General features: G+C 41.1%; 1 protein-coding gene across 2 annotated transcripts in view; it reads left to right on the top strand.

Annotated features, from left to right (window-relative positions):
- Positions 1 to 342: 342 nt before the first annotated feature.
- PXYLP1 (2-phosphoxylose phosphatase 1) overlaps positions 343 to 18596 on the top strand; it is a gene marked incomplete at both ends in the record, with an annotated part of 36173 nt that continues 17919 nt past the window's right edge. Inside the window, one exon of one of the 2 annotated variants that reach the window (XM_084292369.1) lies at positions 343 to 421. In XM_084292369.1, coding sequence (XP_084148495.1) covers positions 343 to 421 — 79 coding nt within the window. Of the gene's footprint in view, positions 422 to 16006; positions 16101 to 18596 lie in introns of those variants that run through there. The other variant, XM_084292368.1, reaches the window with a different exon arrangement.

Below are 18596 nucleotides of genomic sequence, written 5' to 3'. Positions count from 1 at the left end.
TGTTGCCAATGTTCTGATATGAGCATTAACCCTGTGTTAGCAAGAGAAAAGAATCTGATGGGAAAAGACAGAGTTTTATTTACTTGGAAGTTTTGCATTGTGGAAATGTAATTTCATAACTGGGTCAAGACAACTTCTTGATGCTGTTGTTCGCAGTTTGAATTGGCTTGTGTTTGCCTTTAAGAAGTAACTTGATGCCGTCAAAAGGATATTTGAATTTGCTTTGATTTAGCTGATACTCCTACATCTGAAGTATATTTGCCAATGTTTTGTTGTTTGTTGTTTGCAGAAATTGTTGACACGTGAAGATGAAACCATGAAGAGAAAGCAGAACGAATAATAATGCTTTTCCGAAACCGTTTTCTGTTCTTGCTGGCTTTGGCAGCCTTACTTGCCTTTTTGAGCCTCAGTCTACAGTTCTGTAAGTGTGTCCTCCTTGTCTTGTCTGCATCTCTCTGTGGATGTGTTTTAAAAAGTAGCCATGCTTACATGTCACTCAAGCATTTTTTTGTGTATTTAAATACTTGTTTTCAAAAATAGGAAGGCAAATGTAAGAATTAAAACAGTTTTGTGTGCCATGTAGGGATCCATACAACCTAGAATCTTTTCAAATAAGGCTATTTCAGAAATTCTTAGTTCTGTAGTGCAATTAAGTAATTGAAAGTGTCTTAGTCCTTCCATGAAATAAAACCAAACACATTTGGGTAAAACTTGCTGCAATTTATATTTTATATTGCATCAGCCTAGACAGGATTGAGAAAACTGCTGTGAAAGAGGTTGGAACTTCTCCTTATTTGTGCCCTTGCATTGGGAAACTTTTAACGGTTGAATTGGCTTATCCATAGGTTTATTTAAGAAAAGATAAATCATGGTCTCTGCTTCACATGAATTAATCATAGATCAATCCAGAGGGTGGTCATTTGCTGATAAGAGGGCTGGGGCACCTCTCCTATGGAGAGGCTGAGGGAGTTGGGCTTGTTTGGCCTGGAGGAGAGAAGGCTCCGGGGAGATCTTACAGCGGCCTTCCCATACCTAAAGGGGGCTGAAGAGAAAAAAGAGAGCTGGGGAGGGAGTGCGGTGATAATACAAGGGGGAATCACCTTAAACTAAAAGAGGGTAGCTTTAGATTAGATGCTGGGAGGAAATTCTTTCCTCAGAGGGTGGTGAGGCCCTGGCCCTGGCCCAGGCTGCCCCATCCCTGGCAGTGCCAAGGCCAGGCTGGATGGGGCTGGGGGCAGCCTCGGCTGGGGGGAGGGCCCTGCCCAGGGCAGGGGTTTGGAACGAGATTATCTTTAATGTCCTTTCTAATCCAGACCATTTAATGGCTTAATTATCTGATTTTAATGTAAGAATATTTTAAAGCTCTGTGAGCCTTCTACCGATCTATATATAGATGTATATATTTTTTTCAGTTTGCATAGAGTGAGTAATTTCCTGGCTTGTGGCTAAAAAAAAGAGATTACTTATGATTTAGTTTCTTCTGTGTATATTGAACAGTTTCTTTTTCTTTCTTCCTATTTAAATACTAAAAAAGGAACAAAACAACAACAACAAAGAAAACTTTGATTTTGTTACTATCTTTTTTTTTTTGTCTTTAAACTCGTTTGCATGTAATACAGAAACCTGTGGCTCCAAATGGCTTTTTCAGCCTCCTGTGAGTACATGCCTTTGGGTCTGAGTGTAGCTTGTTTTGCTGCAATCAGTTTAGGCTCTTTATAGCTAAAGCCTGATATTGTATGCTTGATAAGAATTATGTGTAGAGCTAAGGTCTTGGAGGAACTTCAACTGAAATATGAAACTGACTTTTTCACCAAAATGAGCTTTTTTTAGAGAAGTAGGTATACAGGAGAGTAAATTACTTTTTATCGAAAGAGCAAGTTAATTTTCCAATTAATTAGGAGATAACATTTGTGCAAGAGGGATTCCAGGAGCTAAAGAAGTTGGAGGAGTGTTTTAAAAAGCACTTAAGCTACAGCAAGCAGGCATTGCAAAGCTTAGGGCCAATACCAAAATGCATATAGAAATTTTTACAGAATGAGAGCTGCAGTGCAGGCCAGCAGGGACCAGGTAGTTTAAGTAGCCTAATATTTTAACTCCTGCCAACTTCAGCTTGTAGAGATGTTAATTTAAGCTTGTCACAAAGGCCATCTCCAAAGCCAAGGCAAAATTCTCTTCTATCACAACCACCAACAAAATTGTTCAGATTCTGTGAGTTCGTCATGATCTGCTTTCAAATAAATTATAGCTGTAAATTTTATACTCCTCTAATTTATTATTCCTAAATAATATATAAATATAAATAAATATGAATAAATTATTCCTAAATAGTATTAAACTGAAGAGATACTTGATTCTGAATTAGAGCTTTTGATGAAACAGAAATGCAAATATTTAAGGAAATACTTGTAATACATTGTCAGTGCAAGCATGGTTTCAGTTCTGCCTCACAGCAGAAGTCAGTATGACTGATACCAGTATGTAAAACTGATGCTTTGATAAAAGTGACCCAAGTACTAGAACATAACCCACATGCTGACTCAACAAAGCAGTAATCACTACCTGAGAAATTTCAGAACGTTGTTAAGAAAACTTACTGCTGCTTTAAATTCAAACTACTTGTTGTGTCACTACATACTTAGTAGATCTGTATTTACTATTTTTCTTCTTCTTAGCTATTGTGAGGTCCTTCCTGTTGAACATCTTCCCTTGCACTGAATCTTTTACCCTAAGATAACGCAAATTGCAGAAGTTTGTTGATTCTCACTGTTACGCAGTGTGGTAGTAATGTAGTCTTGTTTCATGTAGAAAGTTATTTTCTGAAAGCAATGTGCTTATTTTCTTTTTCATCAGACTGTAGAATTGAGTTTCCAAATTCTGATCCCCTCCAAGCTTCCTGATGCAAATTTTCGTGATGTTGCTTCGTAATTTGAGTCAGATCATGGAATGAAAATGAATCAGCATAGAATGGCTATGATATGTGTGTATAATGTGTAGATATGTATATGTAATATACATTTCATTTTCATTATGTGTATATAATTTTCATATGCATATAATATGAAAATGAGAGTTCATACATTTAGACTTTGGAAAATGCCCCACCCATGGATGATGGGTGCTGTCTCTTGAAGCATTTGGTATGGGAACGAATGTTCTAGGCTGTTGTGAGCTTGTGATTCTCTGTTAGCAAGCAGCACACAGGTTTGACGAAGAGGGCTGGTTGTCTTAAAACATGCTACTGCTTTCCTAAGAAGAGAGTGTTGAAAGTGTTTCTTCTTCCACATCCTAACTTTGTTTAGAAAAGTGAAACAGTAACATAAATGCATGATTGCATAAGTGGGACATATCTTCCTTAATTTTTTTTTTTAACCTTCTGCTGTAGGGCAGAGCCTAGCTCCTGTATAAACATGATACCTTTTCCTTCTTGTCCATACCTAGAACTGAAGCAATTTGAAGCCAGCCCTGTGATTTGTGTCTGATTCTGCACTGAAGCAAGCAGGGAATGCCCAGGTTCAGAGGGTTTTCCGTAGGTTCCCACTCAGTGTCACACACAGAGCACGTGGGGATGTCTGACAAGATTACTATCTGCTTGAGCTGAAAGGGTTCAGGCATTGCTTGCGGCACTTGGCAGCCCAGTACTTCAGGTCAGGCGAAAATTGATGCTGGTTTACTTTAATAGACTGTGTTGCAGAAGGTCTGGAGCTGCTTCATAAGCAGCGATTTCTGCAGCCACGATGAAGTGGAGATGATGGGTGTCATACGTGTCAAGAGTCTTAATGCAAGTCCATCCGTCCTTGTAAGAGCAAGTCCCAAGGCAGTTGTTTCAGGGCTAATGGTTGTCACATCTGAAGTTTATACAGAAGGAAGACAAACAGCAGGGAAAACAACTGATACTGGACATCAGAGCCTTCAATACTGGTAGGCTGGGGCAGACCCAGGTCACTTTGCTTCCTGTTTTCATGTTTGTTTCTAGACCATTTCTTTTGTACAGTGGTTTCTGAGTTCTGGTCTAAACTAATCTTCTTTCCTGTGGTTTTCCCATGGCTGGTGCTCTATGCAGTTAGAGCATGCTGTCTACTGGTGCTTAACTTACAGGGTAGACCATTGAGAAAGCTTCCTCCAAATCTGTTTTGAGAGTAGCCAACGGTTCTGAGTGCTGTTGGTGTTTTGCCCCTGTAATAGTTGCAGTGGATTGACACGAACCAGTTGTCAGTGCCCCCTATTACCAGAGCAGAAGCTGTCCTCTGCTTTGTGTCTGGGATACGGTGGTACCAGTGGTGTGGAAGGCAGCTCTGTGGAGCAGGCAGCTCACGTTTGTCAAACGTGTGCTGGGTTGGCTTGTTGGATCGAATGCCATTCCATCGGGTGCTGGAATATTGCTCTCCTAATGTCCTGGTGGCACAGCTAAAAACTTACTGGTTTTGCATTGTCAGAAAAACTGCAGAATGGAGAAATGACCTGTCCTAGATAGTGGACTGTCCTTTTTGTCTCTCTAAATTGTGGTTGTAATTATGTTGACCAACACTGGGTATTTTATTTCCATACAGAGTGAATGCAAGTTGTGATACTTTGTGCTTCTTTTTCCACTAGAGGAGAAGGTTGCAGTGATTTAGGTCTTCATTCCTACTTTGTGCTTGGTAAAACGACAAGAGCAGTGCAAAGAGACTGCAAATGCAGTGGCTGGAGGGGTTCCTACAGTACCGAAACAGGATGGCAGCTCAGCTAGATTCGGGTTTGAGGTCAGGGTTGTGTCAGTCAGGCTGTGGTCATGCAGCCTCACAGGGGGGGGAAAGGCATCCATTAGGACCCTGTCAACATCAATTATGTTGGTTAGAGCTCAGATCAGCACAGGAACAGGACATTATCTTTCTTTTTTCACCCCTTAAGATTAGTGTAGTACATAAGGACCCAATTACAGGGCATGCACAAACCTTACAGTAAATTAAAACATCTGAGACTGACTGCAGCAGCCTGAAGGTGGATCTCTACAGAATTTTTCAATGAGTTATGTATATTTGAAATTACTTTGAATAAACCAAACTAAAAGGAAATTTATAAGTGAGCTGTTACGATACAGTATGTGATCTCTATAAAGTTGACTTGACAATTACTATGGATTTTTATTTTTTAGTCAAATGCTTGTAAATATATTTTTTAATAAAGCAAATGTATTTAAAGAAAAAATTCAATACAAAAGGATTAAAACTACACTGGGAAAGCATCTCTTTCTACTAGCTCTTCACCCTTGTGGTGGCCGTAAATTATAAACTTTCCTTTGAGCCTGCTGCAGGCGCTTGCGAAGTTGTTAAGGCTCAGGCAGAGCCTGCATATGTGGATCCTCTACTTGACGCTTGTTTCCCTCAGTACCATGATACTTTGGCCAGTCTCAGGCCTGTCTTTCTATAGAAAAAAAATTCAGTGTTTGCCACTGCTTTCTAAAATGTCAGCTGCTAACCTGGTTAGCTCTTACATACAGCGTGGGGAGCCTCGTTTATTTAAGGGCTCAATCTGCCTTGATGGTCTCGAGTGTTGGTGTTTTCTGCCCATCTGGATGTGACTTTTATTTTTTTCCAATAAATTTTATTTCATTGTACTTCCTGTTGCCTGGTTTTGCACTGGAGATTTTGATTGTATATATGAGTTATATGAAACAGAAGACAGGATTCTCCACCACAAAAGGTAGTGAGGTTTTTTTATTGGCCTGGGTGCTACGGGCATCTCGTATTTTCTGAGGACCGGTGAAGAGCACCATATGCAATCCCATCAGGCGGTTGCCTGTAGGAGATCGCTGTGCTGCTGCACAGCCCATTTTGGAAGCCTGTTCACTTTAATAATCCCAACCCTTCTGGTGTGACTGCTGCTGTGTGCATGCCTGCTTTGTGGCCAGATACATCTGTGCAAGAGTCAGGTGGAAGCAGCTGGAGCTTAGCTCAGCATCCCTGCTCGCTCCAGCTCCTGCTGCAGGGAAGCTGTGATGTGGTGGGTGCTCAGCAGGTCTGAGAAAGGGGGACCCAGCAGGGACTTGAGGATGGGAATAGATTTGGAAACCGAGGGGCGTAGTGCCCCTATCGAGCCTTTCCACTGGCAGAGCAGGGTGTGCTTCCTCAGCTCAGGAAGCTGGAGTTGTGTTGCACTTTGAACATGTTATGTACTTAGAATAGGTCCAGTGTAAGAAGAGTGTCACATTCTTCTTATTTATTACAATGAACCATATCTAACAAATTGCAACATAGGAAGTCTTGAAGCAGACAACTTGTTTTTTGTCATGTGCTGCCAGCATACTGAATTAAAAGGAGACCAGTATCTCCCTTCCTGAATTTTGCCTTCAAGCTCAGAAGCATGACAGACTTTCCACTAATAAGACTGGTGTCTTTTTTAAAGTACTAATTTATATTTAAGATTTAAGGGAAAAACAACGTACAAATGATACGTCCAAGGCTGTGTACGTTTTAGTAGTGGAAGAAGAAATCTACTCATAAGCATGTTTGGTTTTGTTTTTTTTTTTTGTTAAAGATAGGTTTTTATGTTGTAACTGGAGATTTAAATGAAGTGTAGCTGCTTTTTTGGTGATACTTAAAAAGCTCTGTAATGTGTTGTTTGGGAATCAGGGTGCATGTTTGCATTTTGCAGTAGATCTCACTTGGAGGGGGATGAGACACAATGAATACATCAGAACGATACTGTGGGACAGTCTTGATTTTTCTCCCACAAAAACAGAAAAATCATTTTAAAACACCTGCTTTAAGTATAGGTGAGGTTAAGTTGCTTCAGATGGGATTTGACCAGTAGAAGTTACTTGGCAGGCTATGGAACTTCATAAATCTTAATTAAATGTGTGTTTTGGCTCCATCCATGACAGTTAGTTGAGCCGTATGTACACAGATTAATAGGAGCCATTAAAGTGTTTGGTTGAAGGCTCCTGTATATAAAGCCCAAACTTCACAAGAACTAACTGCAAGTCAATAGTTAGGCTTCTGCAAAACCTTACTATGGTAATGGGTTAAATCCTACAGGGAAGGAAATAAGACTGGAAAATAATAAAACCATCTAGCATCTTTTTACTCAAAATCCAACTTGAATCATGGTTCCAATATCTGCAAGAAAGTTTAGAAGCGTTGAAATTTCTTAAATATTTTAATAATTAGTAAACATTGCATTTTTTTAAATTTTACTATGAAATTAAGGAAGTTTAAGGACAGTCCCAAAAGTATGTTCCTGTGCTCAATTATTTGAATTTCACATGAATGGTAAAACAGCGAAGGAAAATGAACTTTAATAATAGGAGGGGAATAGGTTTATTCTTAAGTGAACTGGGCTCCTTTTTTTTTTTTTTTTTTTTTTTTTAAATCGGTGTTGTGCCAGTGTAAATGCTGCAAGCTCTGTTGCCACTGAAGTCTTAGACCAAATGCTGAAGCAGCCCTCTGCACAGCTCCTGCCCGTGCACACTTCTATGTGGAGGTGTAGTAGGCTTTGGGGAAAGCAGGGAGAGGATGACTGCACAGTGTTTTCTTCTGGTGACTTGCAGTTTTCTTTGCCATACCTCTTTAGGTATGTAATTGATTTACAGGTCTGTGAGCTTGTATGCATTGTGTTAGTCTGTTCTGAGTTCGGTGGGGGTTTGGGGAATCACTGCATGGGGCTGTAGTGGCATCACTGCAGTTGCAGACAATCTGAGATGGAGTACACAGAATAAGTAGCTCAGATTTTCTGTGGTGCTGTCAGAAGTGCTGGCTGTTTTTTATTTTTATATGTATGGAGTGCATTTCTTGTTCTTATGCTTTTTTTTTTTTTTTTTTAGCTTTCATCCAGTTTGTACAGGCCAGCAGTTTGTAACTGACTTCTATATTTTTTCCAACGAGGGTACTTGTATTTTAATTCTTATCAGTTTGATGAAGACTAATTTGAACTAAGATGTGGGACAGCAAAGAAATCAGAACTTTTTTCCTTTACAGGCTGCTCACTCATAACCAGGCCTTAGGGCTGTCTGTCTGCTGTCGTTCCCAGTGGCAGGCTGCTTTAGCCCACCGGGTAACTTTTGAGCTGTTTGTAGCTGAACTTCACTGGGCAATGCCCTGAGCAGCCAGATTTGATTTAGCCCTACTTTGAGTGAACCAGGTGACCTGCAGAGGTCCATTAAAACCTAAAATATTAGTAGCAGTAGATCAGATAGATTTTTTGATTATTTTTTTTTTGCATGAATACCTTGTTTCTTTGTTGTTTATAATTTCAGGAACGTTACCCTGATCAACTGAAGGAAACACTCACTTGGCAGCCAGTGCAGTTCTCTGCTCTTCATTCTTTTATGGTCTTTGATCCTGAGTTGTGGGGCCTTACTGATAAATAGTGTGGGATAGTTTTGTTTCTGTTTGTAGCTGTTAAATTCTTTACACTTGGTTTGGTGTTTCAGGTTTACTTCAAGTAGGTGAAGTCTGCCTTATATAAGCCCTTACTTCTCATAAGAGTACGGCCCCCTCCATGCAGAGTTTGGATTCTAGCTCTGCCTCGGTGTTTTCAAGATTTCGGATTTCAGTGTGGTGGCAGCTGCATGGATGCAACCCCCATGCCGCTGCCTGCTCCAGGCTGCCTGGGAGATGCGCTTTGTGCAGCTTTGGTCTTTTCTTGCCTGTGGGCAAGCTGGGGACCACAGAGACTGCTGGCACCTGGTTGTGCCATTCTTTTTCCATCCCTGGTGAGCCTTTCTGTTCTGCTGGCTAGGCAACGGAAAGTGGTTCTCATCCCTGAAGGCTTTTTCTTTTCCAGGTACAGTTTGTCAGCTGTTTGTTCCCTTGCTGTATGCTGTCTTCCTTTGTACATTTGTTTTTATCGCGTTTTACAAAGATGATGTGATCAAAGCAAAACCTGAGTGTCTTAAGCTATGACATTACACTTAAGGTAATGACAGCCTTGTCACGCTGCTTTGTTTTAGTACAAGCCCTCTGTTAATTTCTGCTGACCACTCCAATGTGAGATCAGTTTCCTGAGAGTTCACAATCAAATCATTTGCAGTGGCATTAGCCCTCTTACTTGCTTTTATCAGAGCTTTTATTAAAATGCTATCTATTAATTGTGGGCAGATTCCTCATACAGTAACTGCTCGCTGCCCTTTGTTTGAGATACACTTAACGGTCTTCAGTTGTTAATGTTCTTCAGATGGTTGTTCATGTTTGTCTTTAGTCCTCCTAATTTTCCTCTTGCAATTTGTCTGCTGGTGGTTTTGGCCTTTCATCTCTGTTTTTGCCGGGCTTTCATTTTTGAATGACAGAGTGGCTTTTTTGATCCAAGGTGTCTCATCATTTGACCATGAAGACTTTTGAGAAGCATGTAATTTCTGTTCCCAAAGTTACTTCCCTTGTAAGGTTTTGAAGCTCACTGGGAGAAGAGCAGTGCTTACACATACTAAATAGCATTGTGGTTTGCTTGCTAATGAGGTGGGGGGTTTACAAGGCTGAGGCTTTTGTGGACTTGCTGCAGGGAAATACGAAATCTTGGAAAATAGAAGTGATCTCCGTTTATGATTTTTGGGAGATGGTTGGATTAAAAGAGCTGGAAGCCCTAGGTCCATGGTGTAATTTGGGTTTACCAACTGTGCACATTAATACTGGATGAAGACAAGAAATATGATTCACCAGCTTCCTCCAACCTGGTTTACAGCTACAGACATCGATAATTCTGTTCCAGAGGGAGCTGTTCCGAGTTCCTAAGACTGATGACTGCGTCTTTCATTAAAAGGTTCCCCAGCACAAAAATCTATCAGGCACTACTGCGTTAAATCTGCTGTGGTGGGGTTTCCTGCTAGCCGGGCTGTGGCAGCTCTCTGGACAAACAAGTGAGCTGGCTTGGCGTGGATCTGCAGTGGCATATGGTGTTGAGATCACTTCCTTGAGCAGGTCGCCTCGTGGACAGAAAACAGTTGGGATTAGATGTGAAACAGAAAGGTGCTAATTTAATGCGGTAGTTAAAATATTGATTTGAATTTGTAAGGCTCTGTGTCTTTGAAGGACACCAATGAAGGGAAGCACCAGATGTCTGTGGATTGTGTTTGACTGATGACATTAACATATTAAACAGTTTGCATCCTGAGCCTTTGCAAAGGCTGTGGCTGAACCGCAGGCTTTCTGTTTTATCTTGACTTTCGGGTGGTAGTCCTTTGGGAGAAAGGGAGATTACTGTAACTGCCGCAGGTGTGAAGAAATGGAGATGCCGCTGAGAACCGCAGCAAGCAGCTCTGTTGGGAGGTGACAAAATGCTTGGCCTGGGGAGCTGATGGACAGAACTTGCTGCAGCCACAACAGCTGCTGATGTGCTGTCTGAAACTGAGGGAGCGATGCTTGTAAGGGCGTAGTGGGCAGGCAAAGCCGTGCTTTTGAGCCCTTTTATTTCTGTTGGTTTGTTTTGCCTACATATTTTTGCTTTTCTCTTTCAGTATCTAGATGTTCTAGTGTATGCTTTAATAAAAGAATAAAAGTTGACTCAAGAAGTCATTCTGAGTTTATGGAAGGCATTTAAGGAGGGTGCTAAGGAAAAGAGGCAGCCACCTGCTCTTGAAGCTCTAAATTACTCTGTGCTCCTATTGCTTGGTCTTCAAAGGGAGGGGAAAAGCACTTTATCTAGGATGATAAGCAATACTGCACACTTCCAGTTCTTATCCATTTGAAGAATGTGAGCTTAGTAGCCAGAGTTAGCAAATTCCTTAGAGAATAAGCCAGAGGGTATGCATGTTTCAACAGCAGAGAGACCCTGCCAAAATTGTAGACCATTAGCAATGTACTGCAGGTAGAGCAGGAGCAGCTGCTGAACTGACATGAACTCTTCTGTACGGGCCACATTTCGTGTAATTTTCAGCTGCTGTAGATGAAAAGAATGCTGAAGACAGAGGATTTGCAGTCCATGTTCTTGAGAAAATACATATTTTCTTCTGTTGTGCTGAATACTTTGTGTAGTTGGCCTCTGTGCACAGTTCTCATGCAGAATCTGCCAAGCATTTTTTTTTCCTTCAGTCATTATGTAATCAGTGCTGCACAGCTTCCTGCTCCAGTTTTTGTCAGATCCATTAAATATACAGGAGAAAAAGAAACGAGTGTCTTTAACTTGAAATAAAGGTCACCACCCACAGGCGAATTACGGCAGTAGCGTTCAGCGTTTTGTGTCCTGGAGCTACCTTTTCATGTTGACCTTTATTTTGAGACAATAGTATGGAAATGGGAACAGCTGATAACAATCTGAATACAGCTGATAGAAGCTGTTTTGAAAATCTGTTCCAGGATAATTCAACTCGATTAGTTAATTTACCAGTTGCTGGGTTCTGTAGACAGAAGCAGGACAGAGCTTTAACATCTTATTGGTGTGCTCATGAATCTTTTCAGATAAGTAATAATGGCTGCATCTGCTGTATTTATAAAGCCATGCTTTCAGCATAAAACCTCTCTAGCCTTTGTTTACTTAACCGGTAGTCTTCAGGACACGGATTTCATCAAGTGATCTCAGCCTGGTGAGACACGGCAGCTATGCAGATGTGTTGGTAGGAATGACTTCATTTTAGCATCGTGTTTATGCAATGCTTCTCATGTGTGTCCTGAGCAAGCCCCTCAGGCTTGCTGGGGATGAACAGAACAGTTTAATCATAAGCAGCGGTCGGGCTTTTTTTATCTTGTCACTAAATAACCTGGAGTGTGAGCAGTATCTGACTTGAGTGAAACATTTAAAGGGCAGGAAATCTGTCTAGATGTCTAGCAGGAACCTCCTCCCACTCTCCTTCAATTGGACTGGGAAGCCAAGCAGTGAGGTAATTAGTGAGAAGTTTGCAAGGAGAAGCTTCATTATGCATATATATATATACACACACATACAAGAAAAGAGGGCAAGTAATTGATGGAAATATAAATCTCTTCCATGTTATAAAACCTCAGTGTTTCAGCATAGTAGGAAAATAAAATATACAGGGTAGGTTTTCACTTTGGTAGGAGCAGTGGAAAATGACTGTCGTCTCTGGAATTTGAAAAGGCTGGAGCTTGCAGTCAGCAGGGCTGCGTTACTGCTGTCAAGCTGAAAATCCTGGATGCTGTTTAAGCAATGCCATATGCCCTCCTGAATTGTCAATTGAGAAACAAATTGGGGTGGGGGGAACTGAAACTGTAAAGCTCTTTTCAGAACCCCATCTGGACTGAATAAAAACGCAAGCGCCCATTGTGAAATTTAATGTCTGATTGAATTTGGCCTCAAAAACATAACACTAGTAGGTCTGCCATGTTTTGTTTTGGTGCAAGATTGATTTTCTTAGCGTATTTATTTTCTTTGTGCAAGTCAGATAGGGACCCTGTGTGAAAAATCAGCAAAACATGCAGCTAATGTGGGTAGAAATAAGAAATGTCTCATCAACAATACTGGAGCGAGTTGTTTCAGGCTGGTAAAGCTGCCACGTATGCTGGTTGTGTGTAGCTGTTTTGTTTTGATCGTGAATATGTGGACAAGGCACTCCAGCCTTTTCCACCGAGTCTAAAGAGGAATAAGGCCCAGAGTCAGTGTCTGCCTGATGATGGGCAGAAGGCTGATTTTTGGCAATTCTCCTGAGACGAGGAAAAGCTTTAAGGAAGTTCCTAACCTGTGATCCAGAAAATAGGCTGATAAATAGGTTTTGACCCATTCCTGGAAAGAAACAGGTAATTCGGACTATTTCTGAGCAAGCCTGTGAAAAGCAGCTAAGAAAACAGCCGATTTACAGTAGTTATAAATTGTCCATGTGGAGATTTGCACCTCCAGTGGAAAACTTGAGGGATCTGAAAACCAAGGAGGCTGAAAACTCTTCTGGAATTAGACTGAAAAATAAGCTCTCAGTTCCATTGCATGCAGCAAAATTACGTAAACAGTGATTAGCAAAGATACAAGTTGTAGCCACAATCATATTAGTGCTGTTATAGGGGAAAGAGACGAGGCTCTGTTGTGAAAGCTGGTACTGGGGCATGTGTGTAGATTGCCATTGCGTTCAGCTGAAATTTAGCTTACCTTACGTTTGAGCTTATGCATGGTGGGAGATTTTGGTGAAGTTTTTAGTGTTTTTTGTTTGTTTGTTTGTTTTGTTTTTTCTCCTGTAGCCCAGCAGCCCTGCTAAGTGTCCATTTCCTCTGAGTAAGCGTCTGATATGCAGGATGCTTCTGAAAAGTGATCTTTCCTCTGCTTTAAAAACAAAAGCAGCTTTTTTATTTACTTGGGTAATTAAAAGTGGTTTAGGTCTCTAAGGAGAAAATTACCTAGACAAGTTACTGAAAAAAATAATAATAATCAAAGCTGAAGGAACCATGAAATACAAAGGAAAAAAACACCTTTAGGTAGCATTTTGTTAGATTTAATGTTTCCAATGGATATGTTCCTCTCAGCCTTCAACAGGTGGTATTCTGCAAGTTAAATGGGATGTCTGAGAAAGTGGAGGAGGGAAACCAAGAAGTGTTGGTGGTGTCTGGCCATGGCTGAGCTCTGCAGGTGAGGAAAGAGCAGGGAGCGAGCGGCTGCCTCTGGCTCTGTGGTGTCTGGGCCTGCAAGAGCAAAGGAAAAGGGACATCCACCTTGTCTTTATTAAATCATAAGTAATAATTTGGGAAGAAAAAGGGAAACTTCTGTGTAGTCACTTGGAAACAGAAGATGCAGTTTGAGGAACATGAGGAAATTCCAACGCAGCAATGGAAAACAGGATTTTAAAAAGCAGTGCATTTCCAATATTCATTCAGGTAATGCAGATATTTACAAGAACCAGTGCATCAAAATTTTGGGGGGCAAGGGGGACAGAGTTTGTGAGGTTAATAATTATATATAAGAAATGAGAATATTTTTCTCTTTCACGAGTCTGCTGTAGCATCCCTCATTGCCTTCAAAACCAAAAATTGATGCTTCCCTGTAGAAGGGGTATGTGTGTTTACCTGATTTGGATCAATAGAACTATTTTAGTAGGTCAAAATATGGTGTAGTGAAGGCTATTGCAGAAATCTGTGTTTCTGCAGAACGAAATGCATGTGTTCAAGGTTGCCATAGCAAAGATTTTTTCAGCACTTTTGATTAGGCACTGACTTGAAAAGAATGTTTATTCAATGATACCTCAGTAGCTACTACTTGGTTGCTGCACTTCTAAATACTTTTCCTGAATATTTTTGACATAGTCTTTCTTTGAACATGAAATGTAGGTTGCTGGCAATAAGGTTGTGCTGTAAATCAACAGACTGCATGAAAATCGCCTAAATTACCGTGATCTCCCTTACAGAAGGAGGAAGAGCAGCAGCAATCCAGAAACTGAATGTATGTCAAGTAGGTGTATGTGTCTGAGCACATCTCAGTCCAAAATTAACTCTCCACTAGTGCTGAATGTTTGCAAATTCTTGGAAACTTGGAAGAAAAGATCTGTTGTCTGTGTTGGCTGTTTGCTCCCATTTGACTGTTCTGTGGATACCGCGAGGTTAGAAATTCCTGCCTGCATCTGTGGTAAGGTTGAGGGGTTTGTACATCTACTTCCAGACCTTTTTGTTTTCATGGCCTTTTTCAGTGTATTAGAAGGGAAGCGCTTATCTCTGCTGCCCAGATACTCTTGCAAGCTGAAAGCTGTGCCTGTGTGACATTGAAAAATATCCTATTGCTAGGTGGAATTATTGGGGATAAATTACACTCCAGGTAACCTCCTTTAGCTTGTCAGGAATTTGTCACAGAAGAGCTTTTTGTTGTTGCTGCTCTAGGATGAATTTAGATTTCTCCCCACTTCCCCTGCTGTTCTTCTTCCTGCTCCCCACCTCCCCCATAGCTCCCTTCCCTCTTTTTGCTTTGGAGGGGTGCGCAGAGACATTAGCAGCACTGTGGGAAGGAAGCCTTGAAGCTCGGAGCCCATGCGATGATAGAAAGGGCAGCGCTTTCATAGGGGGCTTTCTGCAGAGAAAACATCTGTGCTTCGGGGGCCCTTGGCTCTGAGCAGGCAGAAGGCAGCAGAAATGGAGAAAATGAGAGGCTAACTGCTGGAGGAAGCGGAGATGTGGGAAGTAAAAAGGTTCAGATGGGGATGGTTAATGGGCAGATACTGAGGACTGGCTCTTCTTCAGAGGAGGACCGATAATACATGCTATTTTCTGCTTCTAGGCTGTGTGTTCACAGGCTTAACAAGCCTTTTTAGAGATATTTATGCTTCTTTTTCTTAATAGTACTTGATAGTATGACCGCTGTGTGGCTAAGAAGCCTTTTTAGTTTGTGTGATTGGCCATTCCAATGCAGCACGGCGGTGTTTGTGCCCTGTGGATCAAGGCGCTGACTGTTAACGCAGATCTTACAACAGAGAGGTACAAAACCTGTATTGACTGTGCCAAGGGATGAAATGAGACGGGTGGGTGGTGTGTCACGCAGGTGTGTTTGAACTTCATTGATGTTCAGACGTGCTTGTAGCCAAAACCTCTGCAAGTGGCCCTGGGGATGTGCTCCTCAGGCATGAGGGCAGGTGGCAGGACCCAGCCCCAGGGGGCAGCTCAGGCAGGAGTCCGCTGCGTGCCTTGGGTCGTGCACCGCGAGCTCTTCAGCCCATCAGCATCTAAGCCATTTTGCCAGATCATTTTTGTCTCTGTACACATCTTCACCTTCTTTTCTCCCCATCTCACTTGTTTGGGAGCATTCCTACCTTTTCTGGTTGTTCTTTACTGCAGCTGAAAGAAACGTCTCCATCCATCACCAGAATCCCAGGAGCTGGAGCGTGTTCGTTCTCCTCTCTGCTGGGCCTTGCTGGTGCCCTGGTAGGAGCGGAACGGGGAGGGGAGGGGAAGGTAGAAGAGGAATAAATAACGTTTTGTATTCTCTGTCATGCACATTTGCTTTTCCTTACCCGTTAGCATAAGGTTACCTACAGTGGGTAGTTTTTGCATTTCTGCCGCGTGGCTTCATTTTCATGTGACTGTTTTAAATAGTATGTTTGCATGGACCTGAAAGAGCCTTCTGTCTTAAAACAGATGAAAACTCCAGGTCCCTGTTTAGTCAGGGAAAACTTGAGGCTAAGATGGCTGCTTGTGGTGCTGTTTCTCAGACGGCTTGGAGTTATAAAGGAAAACAGAAGTGGAGAATGATTTTATTCCCTATCTTTCTGATATTAGGTAAATGTTAAAGTGATTTTTTTTTCTTTTTCGTGGATGAATTTGTTCTGGATAAACAGTGGTGATACCTTTTGTGCCTTTTAAACTGAAACTAGGACTGCAGGAGGGAGAGAAGCTGGTACTGGAGTGATTTAGCGTTTGATTTGGTGTTTCTTCTACGTGAATTGTGCTTTGGTTTGTGTGTTTTTCTGCTGTACTAAATTCTATCAAATTCATGTCAGCTTTGTATCCCTAGTTCACATCAGACTGGCTCCCTGCGTGGTCCGCTGAATACAATAGTTGATTTGATAAACTTGACATTCTTCCACAGGGGACTAGCTGCTACGCAGGGGCTGTTCTGCTCATTGTACTGAAATTACCTTTGAATGATTCTCTTAGTTGTTTAGCAACAACTTTTCCAATATTTGCATTTTTTGATGTATATTCTGGCATTCAGAAATTGGGTGTCTGGAAATAGACAAATTAGCTGCTTACTTTTAAAAATAGGTCATACTTAATGTACATTGAAAATAAAACCATATGTTGTAATTTTTTGACGCTGCTGTTTTTGTTCATGAATACATTTCTTAGTCAAACAGTTAACTTTGTTTAAAATTTTATTTTCATTTTCAGGCTCTGTAGGGTAACTGATTTTAAAAATAAATTACTGGACATTTTCTGTTTAATTAAACTGTGCATTCTTAATAAATTAGGAGAGAGGAAAATGAAGACCGACTTATTTAAAGACTGGTTGCTCCATTGGCTTCATATCAAAGTTTAGATTTTATTTCCTCTTAATTTTAACTTTAAGAAAGAAAACTGTAATTGAACTTGGAGATGTACAGATTCCTGAAGGAGAGGTTCTGCAGCAGTATGGAGCTATTCGGCTGGGTGAGCAGTGCCCGTCTGTCTCTCACAGGGCTCCATTTGCAGTTTGTTCTGTCAAGCCTTACTTGTGTCTGGTACCAGTCAATGTGTTTAATTTATTTCATGTTTTAAACAATTTTAACTTGGTACGCCAATCAGAGTTACATTGAGGTCTTTTTTATTGTTTCTGCAAGCCTTTTGGCTTTTTCTCCTAGATACAGCTTTTTCAGATGTAATGTTCTGAAGTAGTTTTTTTGTAGGTTCTTTAGTTTTTTAACTTTAACTTTAGTTTTTTCTAAAAAGGTTATTGGGTAGTAAAATACATTTTCTTGTTGTCGAACAACCTCTATAAAAATATGTACGTGTTCTTTATAGCTTCAGTGTTGGCAAAGCTTCCAGATAGCTGATTTGATATGTTTCAGATGTATTTCATTAACTGCCCTGGGTGTGGGAAATGCACATAGATCAAAATCATGTGTTTAATCTCTGTTTTACATTGTTGCATTCCTGTTATAGTAAAACATGAGTTTTGAAAGGCAGAGCAGTGTAAAGATCTTGTTCAAAAGCTCCCTTAATCAAAGATTTAAGTATGATTATAGATACATCAGCAGACTTCTGTTTTGAGCAAGTGCACGTTGAGCTAACAGAACAAGTCATATAAACTAGTGCTAAGTAATAAAAAGTCGTGTAAAGCTACGTAATTGAATACTGATCTTATAATGATTTACAGCTGAAAGAACAGAGCTTGGAAAAAAAAATGAATTTCAGCTTCATAGGAGTGGCATTTTTTTTCCTGCCCTGAGCTGCGTCAGTGCAGTGTTACCTGGAGGTGTGTAATGTGTTGGTTAGGCAGGGACCAGGGCCCCCACCCCACTGGGGAGACGGAGGTGGGACTGACAGGGCAGAGGAGCTGTCAGTAAGGAGATACTGGGATACAGGGGAGATCATCTGGTCTTCGAGGAGCTTTACATAGCTGCTCCATGTGGTGTAAGGGCTACCAGAACAAGAGCACAAACCGAACTTCCAGTGCAGTAGGGAGCTGGAGGCAGGTGTGCAAAGAAGAATTTGGCAGCTAGGAGATAAACGAAGACAGCAAGGGAGCACAAAGCCCAAGGACCTGAAATGAAAAGGGAGGGAGAAAGGAGAAGACATCATAAATATGAAAGATGCGAACAGTGTCCAGGGAATAGTGAAAGGTGAGAAAACAAGATGCATCTGAGACGTTAGCTGCCAGGATAGCAGCAATACCTCTGTCATTATCTGGAACAAGCAGAAGTACAAACTGGGGCTCTGTTACTTCGGGCCCTCCTTCCAAAGCACTGAAACTACAGGATTGTTAGAGCTTGTGAGGAGCTAATTTAACAAGGTGAAATGAGGAACAATCTTGCCAGGTGGGCTCTTTGGGGTCACCATGTCGAAACTGAGCCAACAGAAAGCAGCTTTCCGACCAGAATTCATCTCCTTGATCTTTTTTCGTCCCTTCTGAAATAATAGTCATTTTTATATGGATACATTTGGTGGAGATTTCCAGTGGACTGCTTAGACTGGTGCCCAGATTTTGAGATATTTTTTGTGTTTAACATTGTTAAATTTAACAGCTAAATAGAAGACCCAGGTATTTGCAGGTAGTTTGGATGATTTCTTCCATTA

Source organism: Netta rufina (genome assembly GCF_964035555.1).
Source record: "Netta rufina genome assembly, chromosome: 9".
Lineage (NCBI taxonomy): Eukaryota > Metazoa > Chordata > Aves > Anseriformes > Anatidae > Netta > Netta rufina.
This window is presented reverse-complemented; position numbering and strand designations above follow the sequence as displayed.